Genomic DNA, 24,536 nt, shown 5'->3' on the forward strand with positions numbered 1-24,536 from the left:
ATAAAAAAAGTAGTAGGATTAGGATTTGATCCCAGTCACTTGACTCTAGAGCTTTATACGTATCCACAAGGCTGATAGGCCAGTTCTACTCCCCTAGGATATATTTTGTTTGGTTGGTTTTTCTTTCTTTAAATTTTCTTTAGTCTTGCAGTTAATAATATCCTAATGTAAGGTGGAATTAAAAATCACCTGCTTTGCCTTGCTGGGCGTGTAGCTCAGTGGTAGAGCAATTGTCTAGCATGTTTGAAGCTCCAGGTTTGATCCCAGGAAAAAACACACACACACACACACACACACACACACACAATCACGTCTCTGAAATTCTATTAATTTCACAATAATTACTAAATAAATTTCTAACCACTTTAAAAAATATATTTTTTAGTTGAAGATGGACGCAATACCTTTATTTTATTTATTTGTTTATTTATGTATTTATTTATTTATTTATGTGGTGTTGAGGTTTGAACCCAGTGCCTCACAGTACTAGGCAAGTGCTCTACCACTGATCTATAGCTCCCACCTGCTAATAAACGCTTTTTTTATAAAAAAGGAAATTTATATTTTTCTGAAAGATTATGTATGTATGCTAAAATCTTATCTATTAAATTATAAACCTGCCTCCAAGTAGAAATTCATTTTAAGCTTTATTTTTTTGTCATATAATATTATGTTAGTTAAAATTAACACAAATTTTTAAAATGTTTTAGTCTTGTAATGTTGCCAGACTGGTTTCCAGTTCTGGAGCTTAGGAGATCCTCCTGCTTCAGCCACCACATGCACCACCATGCCCCATTTAGCTATTGATTAATTAATTTATTTATTTTCAGTACTGGGCATAGAACCCAGGGCCTTGTGCATGTTAGATGAGTACTCTACTTCTGAGTTACCTGTGCAGTATTTTAATCTTAACATTCTGAGGATGTCTATAGATGATTATATTTTTATTGAATATTCATGATAAGATTAAATAGATACATTTGTTGGGTCTTTACAATTTATACTCATAAACATGAGATTTATGCATGATATTAAGGTAGCTGGTAGTAAATATTTTAGCATAGACACTCAACCATAACTATTAAATCACTAGATCTAATTAACAGAACTCTTAGCCACGTAAAGGTACATAAATAACACAAGACAAAATTTGGAGAGATATTTTTTATTTTTCTCCATATTTTTATTTGTACATTATAATTGTACATAATAGTGGGATTTGTTGTTTCATATTCATATATGCACATAATAAAACAATATAATTTGGTCAATATCATTCCACAATATTTCCCCTTTTCCTCCCCTCCTCCATTCCCTGGTCTTCTTCTAGTGATTTCCCTTTGATTTTCATGGGATTCCCCCACTATCACCTTTCTTTTCCTTTTTTCCTCTCTAGCTTCCACATATGAGAGAAAATACGTGACCCTTTACTTTCTGAGTTTGGCTTATTTTGCTTAACATAATGTTCTCAAGTTTCTTCCATTTTCCTGCAATTGGCATAATTCCATTATTCTTTAAGGCTGAATAAAACACCAAGGTTTATATATACTACTTTTTTTTTAAGTCCATTCTTCCAATGGCAGACACATTAGGCTGATTCCATAGTTTGGCTATTGTGAATTGTGCTACTATAAGCATGGGTATGCATATATTATGGTAGTATGATGACTTTAATTCTTTAAAATAAAACCAAGGAATGGTATTGCTGGGTCTTATGGTGGTTCTATTCCTAGTCTTTTGAGGAACTTCCATATTGATTTCCATAGTGCTTGTACTAATTTACAGTTCCACCAACAGTATAAAAGTGTCCCTTTTCTCTACATCCTACCATTTCTTATTGTTTGTATCCTTGATGACTGCCATTCTGACTGGTGAGAAATGAAATCTCAGTGTAGTTTTGATTTGCATTTCCCTAATTGTTAACGATGAAGGACTTTTTTATGTATTTGTTGGCCCTATGTATTTCTTCTTTAGATAAGTGTCTACTATTTGTTGGCCATTTGTGTTTCTGCTTTAGATAAGTGTCTACTATTTGGCTAACAGGGCAGGTAGTACGTACTGTATGGATGTGTTGCATGAAGGAATGATTCACATACTGGGCAGGACAAAGCATGACTTTGTGAGATTTTTATCACACTACTCAAATAGGCACACTTTAAAACTTGTTAATTATTTCTGGCATTTTTGTTTAATATTTTTAGACCAGTTGAAATTACACATCTTGGGCAACTACTGTGTGTGGAATCATTTTGTTGGTAACTTGAAAGTAAATTGTAAGTGTGCACATGCATGCGTGTATGTTGATGGGAATCCAACCCAGGGCCTTATATATGCTAGGCAAGTGCTCATTCATCAAGCTACACCTCCAGCCCAAAAGTAATTCTTAAGTTATGTAGTTATCTTGTATTTTGATCACTATTTTCATGTTTTATTTATACTTCATTCAAATTTGAGTTCATTTTTAATTCATTATTTCCTTATCTTTTCCTTATTTCTTTTTTGAGACAGTGTCTCACTATGTTGCTCAGGCAGTCTTGAATTCCTGGGTTCAAGGGATCCTCCTCAGTTAGCCTCCATTGTAACCAGGACTACAGACAGGCTCCTGAGAATTCTATTATAAGTATATTAACTGGATTGGTGTTGTGGCTCAGTGGTAGAGCAGTTGCCTAGCATGCATGAGGAACTGGGCTCAATCCTCAGCACCACATATAAATAAATAAAGGTATTATGTCCATCCATAACTAAAAATTTTTTTAAAAAGTATATTAACTGGATCAATTCAGTTAACCTGGATTAGAATCATTAAGTCTTCTCTTTTCCAAAAAACAAGTTTTATTTCCAAATGTTTGACTTTAATTTTTTTTTTAAAAATTATTTAGTTGTAGATGGACACAATACCTTTATCTTATTTATTTAGTTTATTTATGTGGTGCTGGTGATCAAACCCAGTGCCTCAGGCATGCTAGGCAAGCTTTCTACCACTGAGCCACAACCCCAGCCCCCAAATGTTTCACTTTAAATAGGAGAAATCTCTGTAATACTAAATCTTTTCATTCTGAATATTCTTCTTCTCACAAAAGTTAATTTTAATCCTTTACACTATAATGAAACTTTCATAGAATTGGCATGGAAAAGGAACTTAATTTGAGTTCCTAACATGGTAGGAACTTTCCGTATAGTAGCTCACAGAACCTTTACCACATTATGTGACATGGTTATATTCATCCCTGTCACAACAACCATGCAAGTTAGCAGGTGTCACCCTAGCTGAACTGTTCAAGTATCTAAACTTTAGGTTAAGCACATTTCCTGAAGCCACTTTACTTCCAAGTGTCAGAGCCAGAAATAAAATCAAGATTTTTCTAGAGCTGGGGATGTGGCTTAGAGGTTAAGAACCCCTGGGTTCAATCCCTGGTAAAAATATAAAAAGATTTTTCTGACTACAAAGTCTGTGATCGTTTTACTTCATATTATTTGTACTCTACCATGTAGTTAATGCATGTTTGGTGAATAAAGGAATGACATAGAGGCTCTAAGAGGCACCTGTTTTAAAGCATACAGAAGCAATCAATAAACATGATTCATGTTTATTAGAATATCTGGTAAACCTCTATTTTTTTAATGTTTATTTTTTAGGTGGACACCATATCTTTATTTTATTTATATGTGGTGCTGAGAATTGAACCCAGTGCCTCACGTGTGGTAGGCAAGTGCTCTACCTCTGAGCCATAACCCCAGCCCCTAAACCTCTACTATTTTTAAGTAGATGCTAAGATTTTGGTCTCTTCGGTTTCCATTAGGTTTGAGTTTTTTCTGTGTTTGAATTTTTAATTTACATTTTCTGTTTGTATTGTTGTGGTGGTTCCATTTTGCTTTGCAGATCTGCTCTTTAGCAGAAGTTGAACCTGATGTTGAAAAGGGATTACATGTGGAGCCAGAGTCTGAAATACCTGATGCTTACTTTGGTTCCGGAGTTGAACTGTGTATGCCATGAAATGAATCTATTTGCTGAGTTGTCCTAAGATTTATTGAGAAGAAAGAATAAATTGTTGTGGCTTTCTGTTTTCTTTCAGCTTTCAGAAGAATTATTAGATAAATGGCTCTCCTACCCAGAGACCCAGCATGTACCCCTCAGCCAGCATATGCTTGGTTTTGCTATGAAGTCTGTTACACAGATAGTAATGGGTAGTACATTTGAAGATGACCAGGAAGTCATTCGCTTCCAAAAGAATCATGGCACAGTAAGTCTAGTGACAAATTTAGAATTATTGTTTTCATCACACTGGATGATAAAATGCTGACTTTGCCTCTCAAGAAAAGTTAAGCTTCTTGTTTTGACCTAAAAAGAACAATATGAGCTAAAATAACTCTTTAAAAAAAAATTAAGAATTGCTTTTGTGGTGTGTGTGTGTGTAAGTAGAGATGAAAACCCAGGAGTGCTTTACCATCCTTTTTCTTTTTTTTTTTTTTAATTTATTATTTTTCATGATGGGTATTTGTTTTCAGGTTTTAGTATCATGAATGCACTTACACAAATCCCATGTTGTTTATGTGCAAGAATCTGTCTTGAGTATATATTTAGAAATGAAATTGCTAGATATTAGAGTATATTAAGGTTTGACATTAGAAGATAGTGTTATATTGTTTTCCAAGGTGGGTGCACCATTTCTATTCCCTCCAGTAAGTCTCTATTCTTAGGTAGTATTCAATCCAGTAAAATGTAAGATAAACAAATGAAATGATTTACTATTACACATTCATAAACAAAGTAAAGGAATGAAAACTTCAAGATATACCTCCTACGGAGGGTAGATATAATTAAAACACAATATGTGCATGTATGGAAGTGTTACAGTGAAACCTATTAGTTAAGGAGATATGGCTCTTGGGGATGAGGATCAAGCAGCAGGTGAATTTGTCTCCTGTCCTCCTTTGATTCATTGTAGTTCATCTAGAGAGATGTTTGTTTCTCTCATTTCTATTTTCTTAGTTTTTTTTTTTAATTTGTTCTACTTAGTTGTACATGACAGCAGAATCCATTTCAACTCATCATACACAAATGGAGTGTAACATTTCAATTCTCTGGTTGTACACAGTGTAGAGACACATCATTTGTGCCATCATACATGTACCTAGAGTAATGATGTCCATCTCATTCCACCATCTTTTCTATCCTCATAACTTTTCCCTCTTCCCTTTGAGAGATAGTCTTGCTGGATTACTAATATGGCCTTGAACTTGCAATCCTTCTGCCTCAGCTTCCTGAGTTGCTGGGATTACAGGTGTGTGCCACTATGCCCAGCTAAAAATTACTTTTTTTTGCCTAGGTTCAAACCCAGGGCTTTGTGCATGCTAGACAAGTGCTCTGACACTGAGTTAAATTCCCAACCCCAAGAATTGTTTTTTTTTAAGCAAATACTTTATGAAATGTAAAAAGTATGTGACTAAAGAATTTTTCTTTTAATACTTAATAGTATGTTATAAAAGTAATATTGAATTCTAGAATAAGGAGACAAACTGTACTTAATAGAACTAGATTATGTCATACATAGGAAGAAGTTCAACAAAGTCAGTGGAACATAAAAATACTAAGAGGTAAATATGATTAGAAGCAAGAAAATTCAATCTGTAACTGAATTATTGTTTGCCTTTTCTAGATTCATATATGGAATTTTTTCTTTTTTAAATCAGTCTCAACATTAGATTATTTAGTTGAAATCATATTTAGATTATTTTGTTGAAATCTACCACATTTCAGATCTGAGAAATTATTCCTTTTATTAAAATGTATAAAAACAGATTAAATAATCTTAATCTAAATAATGTGTTCTAAACAAGACTCTCCAGAAACTGTAGGTTAATACCCTGTCTCTGTTTAATAATATACTTTTTGCTATTAAAATAACCTCACTGCTTTCGTCTGATGGTTTAAAACACAAAACATTTTTTTCATAAAACTTTTACATATTCAGGCATATAAAGATTAAAGTGGGGGAGCTGGGGTTGTGGCTCAGAGGTAGAGCACTCGCCTAGCATGAGTGAAGCACTGGGTTCCATCCTCAACACACATTAAAAAAATAATAAAATAAGTATATTGTGTTCATCTATAACTAAAAAATAAATATTTTTTAAAAACTAAAGTGGAAAATATTTTTTTTTGTCAGTACTAATACTAGGGATTGTACCTGGTGATACTTGTGGATTGTACCACTAAGCTACATCCTCAGCCCTTTTTATTTTTTATTTATTTATTTTTTAATATTTATTTTTTAGTTCTCGGCGGACCCAACATCTTTGTTTGTATGTGGCGCTGAGGATCGAACCTGGGCCGCACGCATGCCAGGCGAGCACGCTACCGCTTGAGCCACATCCCCAGCCCAGCCCTTTTTATTTTTTCCTCTCAAGATATTGTCTTGCTAAGTTGCTGAGGCTGGTCTCAGATCTGTGGTCTTCCTGAAAATCATTTTAAATTCCACTTCCTGGAGTAAACTATGCTATGTCCCTTGGCAAAAGAAATTGGTTAGGTAATTCCTAAAATATCTTCTCATTTAATGAAGAATCAATTTTTTAATTTAAATGTTGACAAAAGAGCATTTTTAAAAAGAGACCTCTAACACTGCTTCCAAGATTTTCTTCCAACCACTAATATCCTACATGTTTTTATGCTATTTTCCTTTTCTTCCCTTTTCTTTCTTTCCGTATAACTTCAAAGCAGAAATTTATTCAAACTTACAGAAAAGTTACAGCTTATACAGGAACTCCCACATACCCTTTCCCCAATACAGTGGTTGTTTACATTTTGTTCCATTTGATTTTTTTATGCATTCGTCCATCTGTTTGTCTGTCTATCCATACATTCATTCATACATCCAATCCATCTATGTATCCTTTCCTTCCCCCTTTCCAGAACTACCTAAGAGCAAAATAGATGTTTTACCTCTAAATATCCTCAGTCTGTGTCTCCTAAAACAAGGATATTTTCTTATATAGTGACAACTCATTAAGTTTAACACTGATACAATCCTGTTAGCTCATCCAGAACCTATATTCAAATTTCTTCAGTTATCCCAGTAATGCTCTTATAGTTTCCTTTTCCCCAAACCCAAGGCTCAGCTTAGGTGATCGCTCATTACCTTTAGTGATCAAACTTCTTTAATATGGACAGTTTCTCAGTCTTTTGTTTATTTGCTTTGACATCAACATTTTTAGAAAGTACAGGACCATTATTCTGGTAAATATCTATCATTTTGGAATTATCTGATATTTTGAGTAGATTCAAAATATGGGGCCGAGCACGGTGGTGCATGCCTGTAATCCCAGTGTCTCACGAGGCTGCGGTAGGAGTTCAAGGCCTGTCTCAGCAATTTATTGAGGCCCTAAGCAACTTAGCAAGACCCTGTCTCTAAATAAAATATAAAAAGGGCTGGAGATGTGGCTCAGCGGTTAAATGTCCTAGGTTTAATCCCTGGTACAAAAAAAAAAAAAAAAAAAAGAAAGAAAGAAAGAAAGAAAGTGCATCTTCTTTTGTGTAGGAATCTGTTATTAATGTTATAAGAAGCTAACAAAGAAAATGCTTAGATGATAAACAGAACTTAATTCCTCAAATGATCTTTTAATGTCTGTAACACCAAGGGGTTGCCATTGTTCCAGTCATGCACCAGTAATAGTAAGCAATTTGTGAATTCAGAGGTAATGACAACTTCATCTACATTGCTGATAATAGTTGGCAGATGTCATCAGTTTTAAAATGCATACTTATTTACTGGTGTTAAAGTGTGAAAAAATGTACACCTCATATTCAGTTGCAGTCTGTGTTTCTGAACTGCCCTCCAAAAAATATTCCCCTAATTATTTCTCCACCAATATTAGTGTACTCTTTCCCAGTGCTTTTGACAACATTTAGATCAGTGGTCCATTCAATATTTGTCTATGTAATAAGTAAAAAAGACATTTTATGCTAAGTGAAGTGGTACACACCTATAATCCCAGGTACAAGGAAAGCTGAGGCAGGAGGATTGCAAGTTCAGGGCTAGCCTCAGCAATTTAGCAAGATCCTCAATAATTCAGCAGGACTTTGTCTTAAAATAAAAAGAACTGGGAGCTGGGCTGGGGTTGTGGCTCAGTTGTAGAGAGCTTGTAATCCCAGGTACAAGGAAGGCTGAGGCAGGAGGATTGCAAGTTCAAGGCCAGCCTCAACAATTTAGCAAGATCCTCAATAATTCAGCAGGACTTTGTCTTAAAATAAAAAGAACTGGGAGCTGAAGTTGTGGCTCAGTGGTAGAGAGCTTGTCTAGCATGTGTGGATCACTGGGTTCAATCCTCAGCACCACATAAAAATAAAATAGGGATATATGTCTACCTACAACCAAAAAAAAAAAAAGTTTAAAAAAAAGGATTGAGGGGTGTATGTCAGTGGTAAAGTGGCCAGGGTTTAACCCACCCCCCGAAAAGGTATTTCATGATCAAATTACATTTTAAAAATCTTTTACGAGGTTAAATGTGTTTTTATAATTTTGTCAAACATTCATATTGTTTTTGTGAAATGCTTTCTCATGTACTTTGTAATATTTATGTTGGTGAGTTTCTTTTTCTTAATAATCTGTAGAGCTCCTTATTTTTGTATTTCATTTGCTTTTACTTTTATTTGTAGTGTTTTTTCACTATCACAAATGTTAATATTTTTATGTAGTTTAATCAATTCATATTTTTCCTTATGGATTCTGTCCTGTGCTCTCTGTCATGCCTTGAAACTCCTTTAGAAACACTCTTTAAGGATATTCCTAATAAAAACATTTAGTTTTATAGTACTTTTACGTTTGTGTGTATGTGTGTGTTTGTGTGTGGTGCTGGGGTATCCAGTGTCTTGTGCATGTGAGGCAAGCAAGCAGTCTACCAAATGAGCTACATTCCAGCCCATTTTTTTTTTTTAACATTCAAGTAATCTGAAAAGTATATAGATTAAGGTAAGGGTTAAGAACCTTAACTCTTTTACTGCTTTTTACATACTTAGCCATTGATTAATAAGTGTTATATTTTTCCCCTAAGTTTTTCAGAGCTTTTCATTTATTTTTTTGCAGTACTGAGAATTGAACCCAGAGATACTCTATCACTGAGCTATAACCCCTGCCTTCTTTTTTTTTTTTTTGTAGTGCTGGGGATTGACCCAGGGCCTGTGCAATCTACCAACTGAGCTATGTCCCAAGCCACTCCCCAACCCCCATCCCCGCCCTCGCCCTCTTATTTTGAGAGAGGGTCTTGCTAAATTGTTGAGGCTGGCTCCAAACTTTCAATTCTCCTGCTTCACCCAGCCTTCTACATAGCTGGGATTACAGTTATGGTCTACTGTGCCTGGCTCAGAGCTTTTCTGTTGTAATCAAGTTAGGTTTTTAATGAGAGAATCATCCAATTTTGAAACAGTGGAAGCCTATTAGGCTGCTAGTTCTTTCTTTTTGTTTTTTAATGTTTATTTTTTAGTTGTAGTTGGACACAATACCTTTATTTATTTATTTTTATGTGGTGCTGAGAATTGAACCCCCATGCGTGCTAGGCGAGCGCTCTACCACTGAGCCACAACTCTAGCCCTAGGCTGCTAATTATTTCTAATGTTAGATTAATTTTTAACCCTTGCTGGGCCTCAAACCAATGATTATCAATATTTCAGGTGAAGTAAAAATTTGTAATTGTCTATGAATTTTTATTTATGTACTTATGCCATTAAATATAAGAAAAAAATGGAGGATACACTCTGCTGCTCTACCATTTTTCCTCTGTTCCTATGGGTATTTTTTCTTTTCTTTTTTTTAATTAGTAAATGTTAGACATTATTACCTTTATTGTTTTTATTAAGGCAATGTTTTGGTTTGATCCAAAATTCTTTTAGGTTAATGTTCTCCCTAGTTTCTGGAGAATTGCATTAGGCTAGTTCTGATGTAGTAGATTCAATGGTGGGGCAAAAATTCTAGATTTCTAACATGCTTTCAGGTGTTCTTATCATGTGGCTCCAAAGATCACAATTTGGGAAGCAGGTCAATTAGGTGTTCTCATAAAGTTTTTTTTTTTTTTTTTTTTTTTTTTTTAAAGAAGGAACTTTTCATTTTCCAGTTGTAATTTGTTTGAAAGTGCCTTGACTGAAATCATTGAAATATATTTGATTCCCTGTCCTACAAACTATGGAGTTAATGGTTATGCAGCCACTTAAAAGGGAGGACTTAATCATTGGAGTTGTTGGTGTGGGAAGAGTTTCCTACTTATTAGCTTACATTGTTCTATATTTAGAAAATGTGGATATAATTTTTAAAATGTGCATAACAGGTAATAGATATATGTTTTCCTATTTTCAGGTTTGGTCTGAGATTGGAAAAGGCTTTCTAGATGGGTCACTTGATAAAAGTGCAACTCGGAAAAAACAATATGAAGATGGTAAGTTTGGTCATTTTTCATTTTTAATAAGGACAAAAAGATATGTGCCCCAGTTTTACTAAGGTTATCTCTGAATGGTGAGCTAACAAGTCATATACATTTTTTTCACTTTATGCTTTTTTTCCCTGTGTTTTCTATAATACAAGATTTTTGTTTGGTTTGGTTTCTGTTTTTTTAACAAAAGAGAAGAAAAAGTAGGAAGTAAAAAGAGAACTCTAGTACTCATTGCAAAATGAGTACACTCTACTAGATTCATGAAAAATATGAGTATAATCCTAAGAAGGCAGTTTGACAGTACATATTAGAGTCATAAATAATGGATAAAATATCTAGAAAAAAGAAAATATTCATGAATATTTTTATGTTTGTAGTGTTGGGGATCAAACCTAGGACCTAGAACATACTAGTCAAGTGCTCTATCCCTAGGCTTTACCCCTGTTCCTTATTTTTTGTAATACTATTTCTTTTTTTTTTTTTAATAATTTTTAATTGTCAATGGACTTTATTTTACGTATTTATATGTGGGGCTGAGAATCTAACCCAGTGCCTCGCATATGATAGGCAGGTGCTCTGCCACTGAGCCACTGCTCTAGCACCTGTAATACTATTTCTGTAACTAGAAAATTGAAAATAAACTTAAGTGTCCAACATTATAGGAATTGCTAAGAAAATAATGTCAATATGATTAATATATAGCTATTTGTAAGAAACAACAAAAAAATAGCAACAAAAAATTCTTGCCATTATAACACTGAGTAAAAATTTTCAAAATTGTTTGTCATTTATTACGACTTTATAATATTTACACTGAAAAATAGCAACTTTAGTTTAAGATAGCTTCCCCAATTTATTTTATCTTGGTCTTTTGTTGTTGTTGTTCTGTATTTTCTGTCAATGGTTGATTGGTTTTAATATTTTAATATTTTTATTCTGACCTGCTTCTATTCCTTTTCTTGGAAGCAGGCAGGGTAAATTCAAATGCATAGTCTTGCTGAGCCTAGTGGCTTGTGTCTGTAGTCCCAGCTACTGGGGAGGCTGAGGTGGGAGGATTGCTTAAGCCCAGGAGTTGAGGCTTACCTGGCCGACACATAAGACCCTGTCTTAGGCTGGGGATATAGCTTAGTTGGTAGAGTACTTGCCTAGCATGCACAAGACCCTGGGTTCAATCCCTAGCATCGCCAAAAGAAAAAACAAAAAAACAACAACAAAAAGAACCTTGCTCTCTTTCCATAATAAGACCCTCTCTCAAAAACAAACAAAAATATGGGCTGCATTAGAATAATGGTTATTTTCATGTATTTTTTTTAGATGAACACATTATTTTTATTTTATTTATTTATTTTTATGTGGTGCTGAGGATCGAACCCAGTGCCTCACGCACGTGAGTCAAGCACTCCACCACTGAGCTACAACCCCAGCCCTCTTTTCATTCTTTTAACAAATTTTTACTGTGGTTTACTATGTGCTAGGCCCTATTCTAGGCACAGGAGACAAAATCCCTGTCCTCATTAGCTTGCTATTCTAGTGATTACCTTGATGTCTAACAGAAATTTTTTTTTTTTTTAAAGAGAGAGTGAGAGAGGAGAGAGAGAGAGAGAGAGAGAGAGAATTTTTTTAATATTTATTTTTTAGTTCTCGGCGGACACAACATCTTTGTTGGTATGTGGTGCTGAGGATCGAACCCGGGTCGCACGCATGCCAGGCGAGCGCGCTACCGCTTGAGCCACATCCCCAGCCCCAACAGAAATTTTTTTGAAAAGTCTTTTAATGGACACAATTTGGTTTTCATTACCATTCTGTTTATCTTTATGGATGCATTTGGATTAAGTACCCTTGATTAAAAAAAAAAAAAAAAGTATTTCAGAGATATTGGTTAAATTCACGTAAGAGGAAAATTTAATGTATTTCTTATTCCAAATAAAAATAGATTGTCTGCATATGTTCCTTGGCCTATCACATGGGCATAAATCAAATTTGAGCTTTTATTGAAAATAATTATGTTTCGGTACCTATCAGTGGAATCCCCATGAGTAGAGCAAAGCTTCCTTTGTTCAACTAATTCCTAACTTGCCCTGCTGTCATGTGGGATCTCTAACCTAGGAAAAAGATTTGACTTCCAGCAGGTGAAAGAAGATGCAAGACACAGGTAGGATAGTAGACATGGTTTATTCAGCCTCCAGTTTCAGCTTTAGCACCCAGACAGGTCTAATTTGCCTCTATTTAGCCCTGGAGTCTTTTCCATAGGCCTTTTTTATATGTAGGCCAAACAAAGAAGGCCCATTGCCAACAGATTACATAAGGGAGCTCATGCTCACAAGTCAGTGTTTATGATCTTGAGTATATATACTGAATCAAAGTGTTTCTGGCTGTGACTAACCTATAACATAGCAGGTTCTCAACCCTGGCTACACATTTAAAACATAACATAACATAATCTGCAGGAAATCTCAGCAAGGGAGCCCAACTACAGCCATTTTAGGCCTGCCCTAACACCTGCACATTAGAATCCCTTGGGGAACTTAAAACAAAACTTGATGATCAGGCCCTTTCTTAGGACTAATTTCTCCAAAGCCCTGGAAATCAGTCAGATTATTTTGGAAGTACTCTCCAAATTATTCTAATGTACTTATAGTACTGAGAGTGTATAACAGTAATTCCCAAATATTGCTACACACTGAATTTTTAAAATATATATTGAAGCCTTCCCTCTACCTGCAAGCATTCAGATTTACTTGGTATAATGTGTAACTTGTGAATTACTATTTTTTAAAAAAGCTTCCCACGTGATTCTAATGTGTGACAAAGTTTGGGTACTACCGCTGCTTTATGCTCATTTTCACCACCGATGTATCAAATTCATTCAGTTTTATAAATACTTAGTGAAATTTTGTAATATTCTGACATGTTTTAGGTGCAGGGAAATGTCAGTAAACATAAAAAATCATGCCCTTGTGGCTCCACATTCTAGTGGGAAGAGACAGACAAGGGTCTAAAGTAAATTGAATAGAGTGTTAAAAAGTGAAAAATGCTGTAGAGAAAAATAAAACTGTCAGGAGGTAGAGAGGTTACAATTTTAAGTAAGTATCAGGACAGGCCTCACCAAGATGAGATTATTTTTGAGCAAATAGTTGCATATTGTGTGAATGCTCGGATGTCTAAAGGAAGATTATTTTGTGTAAAGGAAATACAATTGCAAATTCTTTGAGATGGGACTCTTCCTGGTATATTTGAAGCCAGTATGGCTAATGTGAAGTGGTTGCAAAAGGAGCAGAAGTAGGTGAGCTCAGAAGACTGGAGAGAGGAACAGAATATGTGTGGCTTATAGGCCATTATATGAGTAGGTTGTTACTGTGTGATAGGATGCCAGTGGATGGCTTTAGCAGAATTATGATCTGAGTTATATTTTAGTAAAGCATCAGCCTGGCTCTTGTGATGGACTACAGGAGCCCAGAGCAGAAGTGGGGAGACTAATTACAGGGCTATTGCAGAGAAGCAGGCAAGAGAGATGATGTGACTAGGACCAGGTGGCAGACAACGGAAAATAAAGAACAACAAAATAGCAAGAAAAAATTAATTACGTATTTTGAGAAAATAACCACCAACATTGATTGACAGGTTAAATGTGGAGTAAAGGGAGGGAGAAAATAAGATGTTAGGCCTGATTAATTGGAAAATGAGGTTATATTAGTAAAGAATAGGATGAGGAAGACTGCGGAAAGATACAGGTTTTGTTGGAATTGTCAAAAGTTCAGCCTGTTGGTTTTTATTAATATGCTTCAGACCTCCCATTAAAGATGTTAAATTTGTTTTTAAATCTGAGTCTGGAGCTTTGGGGAAAAATGTCTGGATGAAAAGCAAAAATATGGAAGTGTTCAGTAATTAGATTTAAAGCCTTAAGACTAGAGCTCACTTCTTGACTTGGGTGAAAATGATGTGGGTGTTTGTATTTATTCCTTAGACTGTACTTATATGTTTTTATGTACTTTTGGGAATGCATCTTAAATTGAACAAAAAGAAGGGGAAAAGAAGTAGACAACTTTCAACATAAATTATCTTTTAAAATTGTTGTTTACTACCTTTGAAGGTTTTATTCTGCATGTGGGAACATTGTGCAGAATTAATTTTCAAAACTTGAATCCTGCCTGGTATGGTAGCGCACGCCTGTAATCCCAGCAGTTTAGGAGGCTGAGGCAGGAGGATTGTGAGTTCAAAGCCAGGCTCAGCACCTTAGCAAGGCTCTAAAGAACTCAGTGAGGCCCTGTCTCAAAATACAAAAAAGTTCTGAGGATGTGGCTCAGTGCTTAAGCACCCCTGGGTTCAGTTCCTGGTACAAAAAAAAAAAAAAAAAAAAAAAAGTTGAATCCCCACAACTGCTTGTATTCTAAATGTTCTTTGTGTTTCTTCTCTAAGCCCTCATGCAATTGGAATCTGTTTTAAAGAAAATCATAAAAGAACGAAAAGGAAGGAACTTCAGTCAACATATTTTCATTGACTCCTTAGTACAGGGAAACCTTAACGACCAACAGGTGATGTAATTGTTAAATGTTTACCAAATAAAAATTGTTAAATATTTATCAAATTCACTGTAATCCAGATGCCCTCCTGGAAACTCAGTGGCTTCTCTCTTATTACACATCATAAATGGCCTAAGTATTCAATCTCATTATTTAGCTCTTTGAAGAGGCGGTATATTATTTAATATTTGGGTAAGTTAGGGGCTGGGGATGTAGCTCAGTTGGTAGAGTGCTTGCTTTACATGCACAAGGTTCTTGGTTCAATCCCCAGCATCACCAAAAAAAAAAAAAAAAAAAAAAAATGGGCAAGCAAATATTGAGTTAAAATTCTGTAATGATAACAGAGGAGGACTTATGTAGCCCTCATAGACTGAGTCCCTCTGTCGATATGACCAGGTGTGGCAGCTGGGCTTGTTCACTGTGCTCAACTATTACTGTTAGCACACCACTGCATTTATGGTATGTTAGGCAAAGGACAGGAATGTCATCATCGCCACATTCATTCCTCTTTGGAATCTTCTTCCATTTGGCACATGGAAGTCCTGGTTGCCAGAATGATTTTCTAGCTACATCCCCAGCCCTTTTGGTGCAGAAATTGAGTCAGGTTCTGAGCGCCATGTCAGCTCTTTTCTATTCTTTCTCTATTTGGTGCCTCAGGCCAAGCCATAAAAATAGAACTGAACCAGTTTTCAAGGTATAACATAAGCCAGTAATATTACCAACAGAAAAATGCGTATTTTATTGCATCAAAAACATAGTGCAGTATTTAGGTTAGTTTTCACATTATACAGATTTTGTTTTTATTAAAGCATGGTAATAAGATAATATACTTTTTAAAAAATTTTTGTTGACCCTGCTTATATATTCTAGATTATGTGAATAGGGTCTAAAACAGGCCAACTGACATTTCATACCTTTCTTTTTTTTTATTTTTATTTTTATTTTTTGTAATTGTATATAGACAGAATGCCTTTATTTTATTTGCTTATTTTTATGCTGTAAGGATGGAACCCAGTGCCTCACACGTGCTAGGCAAATGCTCTGCCATTGAGCTACAGCCCCAGCCCACGTTTCATACTTTCTAAACTTAATTTTGTGTCCTAGGTCCTAGAAGACAGTATGATATTTTCTCTGGCTGGTTGCATAATAACTGCGAAATGTAAGTATAAATTGATGTCTTTTTCAGATGGATTACAAAGTACACAAGGCTACAGCTGTTCTAAAATAAACACTGTTTGCAAGACCGCTTCATAATTTCCTTCCCTGCTTATTATTCTTGTTTAAAGGCTTGATTCACACAGGTTCCCCCTACTTTTTTTTACCTGAAGTGCTCAATGCCACCTCTGGAAATTGCTATAAATTTCTTGACACATTTTATGGATTGTGAATTCTAGTTAGTGCCTTTAAAATGAACTGCTATTGACACCTTTCCAGCTGAACAGTGAGCTTTTCCATTTCCTGCTGCTGCTTTTCACTGACTTCAAGCCAGTCTGCTGTTATTAAGGTCTCCAACAGAGGATGTAGGCCACAGAAATCATGATGTAAAAGAATTCCTCTCTTGGTGGAATTGAAGGTGATTTTTATTTAAAATTCTAAAATGGATGCTTTAAGTTTCCTTGCTGGTTTTTAGATTAATGGAGTACTGTTCATTTGTACTGTATTTATAAAAAGTGTTTATAGACATAAAATATATATAAGATAAATGCTTATAGGAGGTAAGGTAGCAGTTTAAAATCTAGAAAATTTATTTTCACTGGAAGGATTTCATTTATAGCTCCTTCTGTGTAGGGAAGTTTTCTATAAAATGATGAGTATATATGTAAACTTCCCATGATTGTTTTGTCCAGATATTATAAATTAAATGAAATATATGCAAGCATGTGTTAAGAATAATGTATTTATCTTCTTAAATAATCCTCACTTATTTCAAAAATGTTATTACATTAAAAATATTTCTTTGAAGGGGCTGGAAGTGTAGCTCAGTGGTAGAGTGCTTGCCTAGCTGGCATGAAAACTTCAGAAAATCTGAATCAGTGGTTTTCTGGTTACCACAAAAAGGGACTGTTTCCAGATTGAATTGATCTTAATCTGATTTTCAGTTTTTAGGGAGTTTTCAAGAGTATTTGTTTGCTACCACTGAGCTACATCCCCAGCCCTATTTATTTATTTATTTATTTGGTACAGGGATTGAACCCAGGGACACTTAACCACTGAGCTACATCCCCAGCCCTTTTTGTATTTTATTTAGAGATGGGGTCTTGTTGAGTTTCTGAAGCTGGCTTTGAATTTGTGATCCTCCTGCCTCAGCCTCCTGAGCCTTTTTATTGTATTTTGTGAAAAGGTCTTGTTAAGTTACCCAAGCTGGCCTTGAACTTGCCATCCTCCTGTCTCAGCCTTCTGAGTCACTGGAATTACAGGCATGTGCCATTGGGCCCAATTTCTGGTTCAGTTTATATTTAAAGAACATTAGATGTCTTCATGGCCTTGTAAATACAGGAACTATACCTGCAGCCCGTCATACTTTGTAATTGAGTTCTACAAGAAAAGCCAATGTTTGATTCTGGTGGGACTGAAAATTGGTGCAACCAATCTGTAAAGCAGTATGGAGATTACTAAGAAAACTTAGAATGGAACCATCATTGACCCAGCTATCCCGCTCCTCAGTCTATACCCAAAGGACTTAAAATTAGAATACTATAGTGACACAGCCACATCAATGTTCATAGCAGCTCAATTCACAATAGCCAAACTGTGGAAGCAACCTAGATGCTCTTCAATAGATAAATGGTTAAAGACACTGTGGAATGTTACTCAGCAATAAAAGAGAATAAAATTATGACATTTGCAGGTAAATGGATGGAGTTGGAGAATATCATGCTAAGTGAAGTAAGCCAATCTCCAAAACCAAAGGCCGAATGTTCTCTCTGATAAGTGGATGCTGATCCATAATGGGGAGGATGGGAAGAATGGAGGAACTTTGATTGGGCAAAGGGGAGGAAGTAGTGGGGTGTGCATGGGGGCAGGAAAGATGTGGAATGAGATGAACATTATTACCCTAGGTACATGTATGACAGCACATATGGTCCGATGCTACATCTTGTACAACCAGAGAAATGAAGAGTTGTGCTGCATTTGTGTACAGTGAATCAAAATGCATTCTGCTGTCATATATTCCTAATTAAAATAAATTAATTAATTTTTTTAAAAAGTCAGTATTTAAGATTATTAAGCTTATCTGGTTATATTAATTGTAAGTGATAATAGAGGCAGGCAGAGCATATGAGTGCTATTTTATGCAAATCTTTGTGCTAATTCCTTCAGTTGTAAAATTGTACTATATATACACATGGTGCACTGCACAAGTTTTTACACCACTTGTGAAACAGAAATTCTGTAGTTCACTCAAAAGCCAAAATGAAGAAACACATGTAGGGAAAAGTTAAAGACAGGTAGTAGTAACTCATGAATAATTGAGTGCCAGGTAGCTCACTATTTTAGTGTGAACAATATGGGTAATTGGTGATTCAGACAAAAACAAATTTTTTAAATTAACTTTAGGGCTGGGGCTGTAGTTCAGTGATAGAGTGTTTGTGCAACATGTATGAGGCTCTGGGTTTCATTCCCACCACTGCAAAAATAAAAATAAAAAAAATAGAAAATTAGCTTTGAGTCAGTCTTTACTCCAAGAAGCAGATGATTGGTAAGTAGAGGTAAAAGTTACTATAGCAGAGCTGGGGTTGTGGCTCAGCTGTAGAGTGCTCGCCTAGCATGTGTGAGGCCCTGGGTTCAATCCTCAGCACCATGTAAAAATAAATAAGTGAAAGTGAAATAGAGATATTGTGCCCAACTCCAACTAAAAAGTAAATATTTTTTTAAAAGTTACTATAGCATTCAAAAAGTATCTGACTTAGAAAAAGTAGAGTTACACATAGTGTCAGCTTGTATATCACAGGATGGTTTCATTCTTTAATTCTAATCCCAGTCGATTCCTAAAGGAATATAACTACTCTATTTCCTTTGTTTTTTGTTCTAAATGTAACTTTCTTACATTTCCACTTTCTCAGTGAATATTATAATGCATAAACCAGTTTAAAGCAAAAACAAGCCATGAGCCAGCAATTTTCCAATTTAGGTGTTCATCAAAGTAACTATTTGTAATCCTGCTTCTGGGGAGGCCAAGCCAGGAGGATTGCAAATTCAGGGCAAGTCTTGGCAATTTAGTGAGAACTTGTCTTGAAATAAAAGGCAGTCTTAGAGCCAGGTGCAGTAATGCAGGCCTGTAATCCCAATGCCTTAGGAGGCTGAGACAGGAGGATCTCAAGTTCAAAGCCAACCTCAGCAATTTAGCAAGTTGCTAAGCAACTCAGCAAGACCCCATCTCTAAATAACAGACAAAAAAAAAAAAATGCTGGGGGTTTGGCTCAGTGGTTAAGTGTAGGTTGGTTCCACAGTCTAGCTGTGGGTCAATACCCAGACCAATATCCAGTACCAAAAAAAAAGGCAATCTCAGTGGTAGAGCATCTGCCTAGCATGTGTGAGGCTCTGGGTTTAATCCCCAATACCACAAACATAAGAAAAGAGATATAACTGTCATACTTGTTAAAAGTATGGATGTATGGACCTCACCCCAGACCTACTGAATTAGCATCTGTACTTGTGAAATTGTGGCATCAACCAACTGCCAGGTGATTTTCGAGAACGATTGTCCTAAGCAATAATCAGTCACAGTTCTTGGAGCCAGTATATTTACCATTACAAGCAAAAAAAAAAAAAAAAAAAAAAAAATAGGATTTTTTTTTTTTTTAAATCTAAACTGAATATAACATTTTTTTTTTTTTTGATCACTTTCTCCTCAGGAACATCTCATGTTACTTTGGAGAGATCTGTGACCATTTGGATTTTTTGCCTTATTTTTTTTAAAGAGAGAGAGAGAGAGAGAGAGAGAGATTTTTTTTTTAAATATTTATTTTTTAGTTTTCGGCGGACACAACATCTTTGTTTGTATGTGGTGCTGAGGATCGAACCCGGGCCGCATGCATGCCAGGCGAGTGCCCTACCGCTTGAGCCACATCCCCAGCCCCAAAATAGGATATTGATATTCAGACAAATATCCTGCTAGTTTGATATATGTGGGTCATTCATTCATCAGTGAATGAACTGATAAGTCAACTTTTAAATTTTACAAGGTCAAGTGAACAATATCATTCCTCACAGTTACCAACATTTTACCTAAGGTAAAATGCATTCAATGACTTGTTACTGGCACTACCTGTTTTTGGCAACCTCTATAAATATTCATGTTCTATTTAATGAAATACAAATTCTGTCAAGAATTTTATTTTTTGGTAACACTTAATGTATCATCTGTATCAGAGGAGGGAAAAATGAAATTTAAAAAATCCCAAACCACTAGTTTTTTCTTGTTATATGCCCCAAATATGAATTAACTGTTTTCATTGTTATAATTTTTTACTTAGTGTGCACCTGGGCAATCTGTTTTTTAACAACTTCTGAAGAAGTTCAAAGAAAACTACATGAAGAGGTAGACCAAGTATTTGGGAAGGATCCTATTACTCCAGAGAAAATTGAGCATCTCAGGTAAGAACTAAAAAGGAAGAAGAGATCATTAAAAAGCAAATTTGAATTAGTTTATCTAATTTAAAGCTAATGTTAATATCTAGAAAACCTGTATAATTTTATAGGATTTCAAACATTTACATATAGATTTGAATGGATAATTTAATCTCTTGTTTTAAATAATAAAGTAGTTCTGGGAAACCTTTAATGAGCCTGTATAAAATATTACTGTTAGGCAGTTGGGACATCCATGTTTCTTAGTGGTAATACAAAATGGTACAGCTAGTTGGGAAATAGTGTGGTAGGATTTTATTAAGTATACACTTTCCATATGAGTCAATAATCACTTGTAGGTAATTAGTCAAGAGAAATGGAAACATGTTCATGTAAGGACCAGTATTACAAATGTTCATAGCAAAATATTCCAAATAGCTCAAAAGTGGAATCATTTCAGTTTTTAACCAGCTGTTAAATAGATAAGCAAATTTTGATATAACCATAACATGAAACACTACAAAATAATAAAAGAAATACAGTGTCAATGTACACAGCAAAATGGGTGAATATCATTATGATAAGTAAAAGAAGTAAAACCAAAGACTTTCTACTGTTAGTGCAGTGGCACACACCTATAATTCCAGCAATGTGGGAGGCTGAGGCAGGAGGATCACAAGTTTGAAGCCAGCCTTAGCAACTTAGCCAGACCCTGTCTCAAAGTGAAAAATAAAAAGACTGGGGATGCAGTTCAGTGGTAAAGTATCCCTACCATCCCCAGTACTGAGAGGAAAAAAAGAAAGAAAAGACTGCCTGTGGTATGATTTTATTTACATGAAATTCTAGAAAAGACAAAAGTATAGTGATAGAAAGCCTTGAATATTGCTTCTCTTGGGCTGGGGATGTGGCTCAAGCGGTAGCGCGATCGCCTGGCATGCTTGCGGCCTGGGTTGGATCCTCAGCACCACATACAAAGATGTTGTGTCCGCCGAGAACTAAAAAAAATGAATATTAAAATTCTCTCTCTCTCTCTCTCTCTCTCTCTCTCTCTCTCTAAAAAAAAAAAAAAAAAGAAAAGAATATTGCTTCTCTCCAATTCATTCTCCGAAGTGCTGCTGGAACCTGTGGCTGCACACTGCAGTCACGTAGGCCCTTTTAAAAATAAAGATATGTGGGATCACACCTGTAATCCCAGCTGTTTGGGAGGCTGAGGCAGGAGAATCACAGGGGGCCACCATTGGGGTGCAGTGCTCTTCTCTCCTGGCATTGTGCGTAGACTATTTCTGTGTGTAGATTCTTTCTTTTCCTCTCTCCTTTAGCTAACTTCTAAAAATTTTTTTTTGCAGGTCTTAAACTAAGTTTTTTTTTTCTCTGCAGAGCCCTTTTCCTCAATTAGGTATTCTTGCTATGTTTTCTCATAATACCCTGAACTTCCTTTACCATAGCGTATATATCCCCTGCACTCTCTGTCCCTCTGCCAATAAGATTCTGACATCCTTGGGCATTATCTCGATTGTTCATGTTGTATCTCATTATCTAGCACAGTCTTCAAATGTGAGTAGGTCCCCAATAAATATTTGTTCAAAAAAGAAAGGGAAAAGTGATATTTCCTACTGTTGTTTCTTTTTTTATATTAGAAATGTTACTATGCATAGTTACAACATTCCTATGCTTACTTCTTTTGTTAGTATTTCTACTTCTTTCTGTATAGTAAGTGCCTAGAAGTTTACGGAGATTTTACAACAGCACAGTGGTTAAGATTAGGAGCTATCGAGTAAGACAGATGTGTTTGAATCCTGTCTGTATGAACTTAACAGTTGCTTCTAATTTAAATCTGTACATTCAGAATAATAAGAATTTCCATAGGATTTTTGTAAGGGTTAGGTGAGATCCTATGTATAAAATATTTAAGTGATCTGGGCATGATAGATTAGTGGTTCAGCAACCCCGTGTTAAATCCCTGGTACCAAAAAAAAAAAAAAAAAAAAAAAAACTTAAGTGAATTGACTTATGGCAAGATTGTAGTACATTTTAGCTTTATTTTTTTCTCATTAGGATATTACAATATTTTGATATATTGTCAAATTATGCATTAGAAAGGTCATACCAATTTGTACTTCCACCAACTGAGTATGAGATGTCTTTTTCTCCACTTTTCATTAGTAATGCCTGTTGTCATTCTTTTTAATCTTTGCCAGTTTTGCAAGTGAACAAAACTCCTTTGATTGGTTGAGTATCATTTCATTTATCTTCAGGCCATTTGTATTTTTTTGTGAATTTTTTAGTACCAGGGATTGAACCTAAGGGTATTTGACCACTGAGCTACATCCCCAGCCCTTTTTTAAAAATTTTTAAATTTTGAGACAGGGTCTCACTAAGTTGCCTAGAGCCTCACTGAGTTGCTGAGGCTGGCTTCAAACCTGCGATCCTCCTACCTTGTCCTGTTGAGCCACTGGGATTACAGGCATGTGCCACCACACCCAGCTACAGTGTATTTTGTTTGTTTTATATATATATATTTGCAGATGGACACAATACCTTTTTTTAAATTTTTATGTGGTGCTAAGAATTGAACCCAGCACCTCTCCTGTGTGCTCTATCACTGAGCTACAACTCTAGCCCTAGATGTGGTTTCATTTAAATTTTTATTCTTCTTGAATTTATGTACCTATCTCTAAACAAGTAAAAATTATGATGAGATTATTTCAAATTAGGAAGGTTTGAAAAGTGGTGGAATGACGTTAAAATGTATGGAAATTTTAAATTGCTACTCCCAAAATAAACATGTTCAAAATTGTCTTAAATTTTTTATTAAATTTATTTTTAACTGGTATATGAAAATGTAAAAATCATGTTGATTTGTTGATATTAATGGGGTGCTGTAAAGTTTTGATACATGAATGTATTATATAATGTTTAAATCAGATTAAGCATATCTTTAATTCATTTTGACTTGATTTTTGTTACTGGTGAGAGATAGGGGTTTGGTTTCATTCTTTTGCATGAGGATATTCAGTATTCCTGGCACCATTTATTAAAAAGACTATGCTTTCTTCAGTGCAAGGATTTACTTCTAGGCTCTCTATTCTGTTCCTTGATCCATGTGTATTTTTATGCCAACACCATGATATTTTGATTACTGTTGCTCTGTAGTACATTTTGAAGTCAAATAGTATAATGCCTCCTGCTTTGTTCTCTGCTCTTTTTTTTAAGGTTCCTGTTTTGTTTTGTTTTTTAATATTTTACTAGTTGTTGATGGACCTTTATTTATTTATATGTGGTGCTGAGGATCGAACCCTGTGCCTCACACATGCTAGGCAAGCACTCTACCACTGAGCTACAACCCCAGCCCCTTTGTTCTTTTTTTGCTCAAGATGGCTTTGGCTATTTGAGGTTCCCTACAAATAAGGATTATTTTTTTCTAGTTCTTTGAAGAAGGCCATTGTCTTTTGACAGAGATTACATTGACTATTTAGATCTCTTTGGGTAATATGGACATTTAATAATATTGAGTTTCTGACCCACAAATACAGTATATCTTTCCATTTTTTGTGTGTGTACTTTTCAATCATTTCATCAATGTTCTACAATTTTCACTCTAGAGACCTTTTGGTAGAATTTATTTCTACATTTTATCATTTCTTTTTTTCTTTTTTTGGTAGCTATTGTAAATGGGATAGCTTTCTTGGTTTCTGTTTCAGATCATTAGCTATTAGTATATAGCAACCCTATTTATTTTTGCATATTGATTCTTGTATCCTGCAACTTTGCTGAATTTGTTCTAATAGGCGTGTGTGTGTGTGTGTGTGTGTGTGTGTGTGTGTGTGTGTGTGTAATTTGGGGTTTTCTGTATATATGATCACATCATCTGCAAAGAGTGACAATGTGATTCCTCTTTTCCAGTTTTTTTTGTTTGTTTGTTTTGTTTTGGTACCGAGGATTGAACTCAGGGGCACTCAACCACTTAGCCACATCCCCAGCCCCATTTTGTATCTTATGTAGAGACAGGGTCTCATGAGTAGCTTTTTCAGA

The 24,536-nt window shown here is 35.2% G+C and overlaps 1 protein-coding gene and 1 non-coding gene across 2 annotated transcripts in view; both read left to right on the top strand.

Moving 5' to 3' along the window:
• Positions 1–24,536, top strand: part of Cyp20a1 (cytochrome P450 family 20 subfamily A member 1) — a 67,732-nt gene that overhangs the window by 36,550 nt on the left and 6,646 nt on the right. Inside the window, exons 5-9 of the mRNA XM_077799268.1 lie at positions 4,074–4,241; positions 10,341–10,419; positions 14,830–14,945; positions 16,038–16,092; positions 20,411–20,531. Coding sequence (XP_077655394.1) covers positions 4,074–4,241; positions 10,341–10,419; positions 14,830–14,945; positions 16,038–16,092; positions 20,411–20,531 — 539 coding nt within the window. The remainder of the gene's footprint in view (positions 1–4,073; positions 4,242–10,340; positions 10,420–14,829; positions 14,946–16,037; positions 16,093–20,410; positions 20,532–24,536) is intronic.
• Trnav-uac (transfer RNA valine (anticodon UAC)) lies at positions 15,140–15,212 on the top strand. The gene has a single exon. It is a non-coding gene; the product is annotated as a tRNA-Val (tRNA).

The sequence above is a fragment of the Urocitellus parryii genome, chromosome 1 (genome assembly GCF_045843805.1).
Source record: "Urocitellus parryii isolate mUroPar1 chromosome 1, mUroPar1.hap1, whole genome shotgun sequence".
In the NCBI taxonomy this organism is placed as follows: Eukaryota; Metazoa; Chordata; class Mammalia; order Rodentia; family Sciuridae; genus Urocitellus; species Urocitellus parryii.